The 6,465-nt window shown below is 38.0% G+C and overlaps 1 protein-coding gene across 2 annotated transcripts; it reads left to right on the top strand.

Moving 5' to 3' along the window:
- Positions 1-1,896: 1,896 nt before the first annotated feature.
- LOC119067111 lies at positions 1,897-3,349 on the top strand. Of its 2 annotated transcripts, XM_037169883.1 has the most exons (6): positions 1,897-1,981; positions 2,122-2,189; positions 2,249-2,381; positions 2,441-2,817; positions 2,884-3,243; positions 3,316-3,349. In XM_037169883.1, exons 1-5 carry the CDS (start codon positions 1,924-1,926, stop codon positions 3,226-3,228), a joined length of 981 nt encoding a protein of 326 aa, XP_037025778.1. In that variant the 5' UTR covers positions 1,897-1,923; the 3' UTR covers positions 3,229-3,243; positions 3,316-3,349. The 2 variants fall into 2 exon arrangements, with proteins under 2 accessions (XP_037025778.1, XP_037025779.1); XM_037169884.1 differs by lacking the exon at positions 3,316-3,349 and having other exon boundaries at positions 2,884-3,285.
- Positions 3,350-6,465: the final 3,116 nt, after the last annotated feature.

Genomic DNA, 6,465 nt, shown 5'->3' with positions numbered 1-6,465 from the left:
AGAAATAAGACGTAGGATTGGTCTTGCATGGGCAGCGTTCGGAAAACTCAGACTAATTTTCAAAAGCAAAATGAATAATAGTCTGAAACGCAAAGTTTTCGACACTTGTGTCCTTCCAGTGCTCACTTATGGAGCGGAAACGTTAACTTTAACAAAAGCATCCGAAGATAAATTGAGAGTGACACAAAGAGCCATGGAACGGAGTATGCTTGGAATAACAATCAGAGACAGAATGACGAATCAATGGATTCGACAACAAACCAGGATCGTTGATGTCATGGAAAGAATAGCATCTCTGAAATGGAGCTGGGCGGGACATATTGCAAGAAGGACAGACGAACGTTGGACCAAAAAGATCATGAACTGGCGACCATATAAAAGACGAGCTATAGGTAGACCACCAGAGAGATGGACAAACGGAATTAAGAATATTGCAGGTACAAACTGGCAGCAAATGGCAATGGATCGTACGAAATGGAAAGAAGTTGGAGAGGCCTACATCCAGCAGTGGATAGAAACAGGCTGAAAAAGAAGAAGAAGAGAAGAAGAAGAGCCGAAATCATTTCAGTTATCGGTGTATCTATCATCGCGCTTGCAGAGGCGGTATAAGCAGTTTTGATTGCATATGTTGAACATAAAACCTGTAAGACTAAAGTACAGTCTTGATTGGATATGTGGATCAGCTGAAGTAAATTCATGCTAAAATTTAACAGCCTCTGACTGTATTTTATTGAATACTTTTCAGTTTTTTCCTATAATTTGAAACTATCCGCGCAAAGTTTTACAGTTCGAAATACATAGATGGCACCACTACACAATTTTTCATTTCGTTCGTAAATACTAGGCAGCATCACATGTCTTGAGTGTGTGTCTGAACTGAACCCTCGGAACCTCTTATACATAACACTGAATGTTTTTGCACGTTCGACCTTATATAGATAAGCCTGATTAAACTGATTTGTTATTGAGCCTTTTGCTCTGTTAGTTAGTCTCTAAACAGACATAAATAAATAAAAAAAACCCAAACGCGCTGCACCGAGTTTAATATTATTCAGTCCAAGAACAGAAGATAATATCGCAGGAAGTCGGCATAAACAACTCGAGTTTTTAACCCGCCTTTTGTAAAACAGTACATTTGTGCACTTTGCCTTCTAATGTGGATTTGATGGCATAAAATACATAAGCCCAAACACATAAGGCTTAGAACAGGTCTCAAAATACAATCGCTAAATCAAACTGGTGTGCATACGTTATTTTGCACCAGCTGGTCCCATTTGGAATTGTATGTGACCATCTGGTGCAAAATAACGTATGCACACCAGTTCGTTTTAGCGATTGTATGAAGCTTAGACTGTCAGAATATGATTAAAAATTAGAATATGAACCTGAAATTTTTTTACCTGACGAATTGACCTGATATCTGAAAATCGGTACAAATTCAGGTAAACCAGGTCAGATTTTAGGTATATCAGGGATTTTACTGATCCTCAGATATCAGGTCACGTCAGTTCAGATTCGAATATCGTCCGGTCGACCTGAAAATCAGGATCAATGGTACCAGATTCGAACCGAGTCTTACAAACGCGCAGCAAATAGCTTAAATATTACAGTCGAAGGCATAACATAGGATATAACATCGCAGGAAGTGGTAAATAATATTTATTTAACGACAACTTTCTCTTAAGGCTCGGTCTCGGCTTCGGTATCGTACGATAGCTTTTCATTAGTTAATCGTCGTTATGTGATAGGAACAACGACGCATTGAATCATCTTACTTAATAAGCAATACGATAATACTTTTTATCAGGACGATAATAAACAATTGCTACAAGATAGCCATTGGAAGTTCGTAGAAGTATTAAATCACCACACGTCTCTTCATTTAATAAATTTCAGTCTTAAGCTGATCGGCAAACAACCAAAATGACACTCAAACATTTTATTCTCGCACTCGTCCTTAGTATTGTGGGACTATCAAATGGTAATAAGGATAAGTAATTGCCGTGATAAAATTAAGTAAAGGGGAGAATAATGGTTAACGTATCTAGAGATTTTTTTTACCTAACAATAAAAGCGTTCAATTGCATTGATCAGACTCCATTAAAAAAAAAAAATTTTTAGCTCAGCTGGAGCGGAGAATTTATGTCGGCATTAGCTATGATAAGGCCTTCTTTACCGTTCCATCTCGTGTATGTATTATTTTGTTAACAAAAAAAAGCTTGTAACAATTTATGGCGCATAATTGCAGTATAGCTGGCAAGAAGCTTTAGACATGTGTCTCCTTAACGGATGGACAGCAGCCTCAGTCAACACACACTTAGAAAATGAAATTGTCTCAAACTTTTTGAATAGCAGCTCCTATTTTAGCGATATTCCTACAGGTAACGGATAAAAAATAAAATTAAAACTAAAATCGAATGGCAAAACCACTCCCTTTTAGAGGACCGAGCATTTTGGATTCCCGCAACGGATTTCGAAGATGAAGGAAATTTCACATGGATTCGAACTCGTCAAACTCTCGAATATTCAAACTGGGCAGAGGACAACACTATGTATAATCGAAGCAGAAACTGTGCTATCATTCGCAGTAACGGCGAATGGTCGGATGAAGTCTGTAGTGGCAGCTATGACGGAGAATCGCATATACCTCTTTGTGAGATGACTTTAATTGATTATAGAAACGTTCGGGTTGATGATACAGATCTTACACCAAGCCCGATTCCAAAACTGACACCAACGGCAGAATTCGATGAATCTTGGGAGACATATGGACCTGTAAATGGTAAACTCTACTATGCTGACAGATCGTTTCGAGAAGTGAGTATGCTCGCTCCAAAGGACCAGCTCCATTATTTAAAGCATTAATCATTTTTGTCGTATCAGGATCGTTGGGCAGTATCACGTACCACCTGTCACGAAAATGGACTCCGTTTGGCAACAACGGAAACAATAGAGGAAATCGACTTCGTTGCCAATATGAGTATGTCCTTTTACATGCAAAACCAGACCAACTACTTAATAAACCTCGGTGGATCGAGTATTCTCACACATGAGTGTGGCATTTCTACAACGAGATTCTACTGGCACCATTCTGGTGTCACGTTCGAAAATTCTTCTCCTCACTTTAGATACAGATGCCTAATGATGGTCCCTGGATATATGACGAACATGGACTGCATCGCCTATTGGGGCGTAACTGTTTGTGAAGGAGAAGCAGAACCAGAGTAGATGTAGAAATTATAAAGTAATTTGCTGCAAGACGATAAATTAAACGAAAAACGGAAAAACCCATCCGAAAGTTTTTTTTAAAAATTATTTTGATTTGACGAATGAATACGGTTGTGGGAACCAATTCGTCAAATACACGACACATTGAACAGATCATACTTAAAATTCCAAATCAGATTCGCCACTTATAGAGTAGCACTGTAGACAGGCGATCTAAATTTAGTTTTGAGAACGCATCGTCTTGACAAGAGGTTGACCGAAACTTAAGTAGTCATGCGAGAGGTGCCGTCAAAGATTTAAATATATTGACACTTTATTGAAACACATTTGTGCGGCGAATTATCAACTATGCCCCTCCTTTTGGGCGGGTCAGGTCCCTTGACTGTCAATTTTTTGAATATATTTTTAAGGCGCGTGCTATTTGCCCTTAAGTGCAAATAGTCTTCTTATACACTATTTGCACTTAAGTGCAATTAGTCTTATACACTATTTGCACTTAAGTGCAAATAGTATTCTAATACGCTATTTGCACTTAAGTGCAATTAGTCTTCTAATACACTATTTGCACTTAAGTTAAATTAGCACAAAGACTATTTGCCCTTACACAGGTTAGCAGTCGCTATGTAACACGATTTTGCGCAGCGCAAAATCGTGTTACATAGCGACTGCTAACCTGTGTAAGGGCAAATAGTCTTTGTGTGCAAATAGTGAACATTATAATTAACTTCAATTAAAGTATGGGAAGAAATAAACTTCTTAATTTTCAATTTCAACAATTTGAAAGTTCCTTCAAATGTCACATGACCGAAAAGTACGTATCCTTACGATTCTCTCCATTGAGGTACCGCATATACTTTTTAGTTGATTTTCTTGAAAAATAAAGGGACCCGTGTTTTTTCTTCTCTCGAAAAAGACAAAATTCCAAAAATTATCACTGTTTGAAGGTGAAAAAATTTTCGCACCCGATCACACCCGCCATACAAATTGTTGTTGTAATCGTCATCTACATGGGAAGTATAAAGTGTCCTTTAGAGAGCACCATTGCTAGAATCAAAAAAGACAAAAACACGGGTCCTTTTATTTTCCGAATTCTTCAAGAAAACGTTAAAAAATTGGAAAAAAAATTTCTTTTGTACCTCCCTCATTGCTTAGATTTTTTTGATGTGATTTTTTCCAAACTCCTGTCGCGTAGCAAATGTTGGTCCAATTGAGAAACTAATTACTGTTCCGGAGTCCTGAGGTCATTTGCTATACGCTAACACTTTATTTTACTAAAATCATCCGAGAAAAATGTAACATTTTTTCTCTTGATATTGCTAACTTTGGATCTGTTTTAACGACATATATTCGCGACATAGCGAAGCGCCTTTTTATTGATAAGGTAAAAGAATAGTAGGCGACAAAAAATGACTGCTTTAGTACCGTTCCAGATGCTGTTCCAGCTGTGGAGCCTCCAGAAAGAAGGATTTTGGCACCAACGTTTTTTCCAAGACTTCTGTAGGCTAGCAGCACAAAAGTACTGGGTTCATTTATATGTGGAACGATAGTGGGTGAGGCCAGCTACAACACCCCATACTCAGTTCCGTGGAACGTCGAAGCTGCAGGGAAGGCGGACTCTCCGAAGATTCACTATATTATTAAAAATAACTCTCGTGGATGTACTCGCACCAGCCAGTGCGTATACTCTACCTGAAGGTCTTTTCAAGGCCGACATTAGTACAACAACATTACAACAATCTAAAATAATTTTTTCTTGAGTTATTGCCAAAAAACTGTTTTCGGTACCCTCTGACATGTCTCTACTTTTGAGCGTTTTTCACAGAATATAATTTTTTTTCTCGAAAAAGTGAAAGATACGTGTTTCCTAGAATTGAAAGTCGAATCCAACGAGCTATCACTCATTAAAATCGAAGACCACTTGTTCTCAAAGTTAAGAAAATCACCTAAAGTTTTGGCGATATGACTCTTAAGAGTCATATCGCCAAGACTTCAGGTGATTAGGAAACAAGCCGACTCCGATTTTAATGAGTGATAGCTCGTTGGATTCGTCTTTCAATTCTAGGAAACACGTATCTTTCACTTTTTCTAAAAAAAAATTGTTTTCTGTGAAAAGTGTTCAAAAGTGATCACATGTCAGAGAGTACCGAAAACAGTTTTTCGGCAATAACTCAAGAAAAAATTATTTTAAATTGTTGTAATGTTGTACGATTGTCGGCCTTGGAAAGACCTACAGATAGAGTATACGCACTGCTTGGTGCTAGTTGATCCACGAAAGCTATGACTTAAAATATATTGAATGTTCGGAGAGTACTGCTTCTCTGCAGCTTCGTTGTTCCACGGAACTAAGTATGGGGTGTTGTAGCTGGCCTCACCCACTATCGTTCCACACATAAATGAGCCCAGTACTTTTGTGCTGCAAGCCCACAGAAGTGTTAGAAAAAAAGTTGGTGCCAAAATGCAGATTTTTTTTCCTCTTTCTGAGCAGTCATGGCAGTCATTCTTTATCGTCTACTATTGTTTTACCTTATCAATAGAAAAACGCTTCGATATGTCACGAATATATCAGATCCAATGTTAGTAATATCAAGAGAAAAATTATCAAATTTTTCTCGGAGGATTTTAGTCAAATAAAGTGTTAGCGTATAGCAAATGACCTCAGAACTCCGGAACAGTAGTTAGTCTTTCAATTGGACTCTTTCTTTTGGACATTCGTAGAAGCAACGCACTCCAAGAACAAGCACAAGAGCAGATTTTTTTAACGGTCAAAAAGCCTCTTATTTTGGTACCAACATAAAAAACTAAATTTATATGAAAAATTCTGACTACTGCGTCGAGTAGGCCTCTTATATTAAATGTGTTGTCGTGCCTGTTTTGGAGTGCGTTGGTAGAAGTAAGAATCAAGTGTTGCCGATGTAAAACTCTTCTTTCTGACCATTTGGTGTCGGGGAATCTCGCACACGCGATCATAGTATGCGTCCTTTTACGACATGTAACGAAACGTCATGACTGTGCGAGATTCACCACTTAGAGGTGAATCTCGCACACCATGAATTTGTGTGGTGTGCGAGATTACCCTACCCCGACCATTTGTAGAAGCAAATATCAAGTTTTGTCGATGGAACACTCTTGCTCGTGGCTATTTGCATAAGGAAAATTAAGGTTAATATCGGCGTTAATCTACAATCTTTAACATTTCAAATGTCTCACTATCAAAATTTTCAGAGAATTTCATTGTGT

This window comes from Bradysia coprophila (genome assembly GCF_014529535.1).
Source record: "Bradysia coprophila strain Holo2 chromosome X unlocalized genomic scaffold, BU_Bcop_v1 contig_117, whole genome shotgun sequence".
Taxonomy (NCBI): Eukaryota; Metazoa; Arthropoda; class Insecta; order Diptera; family Sciaridae; genus Bradysia; species Bradysia coprophila.
Note: the sequence above shows the minus strand (reverse complement) of the source record. Positions and strands in the feature narration are given on the sequence as shown.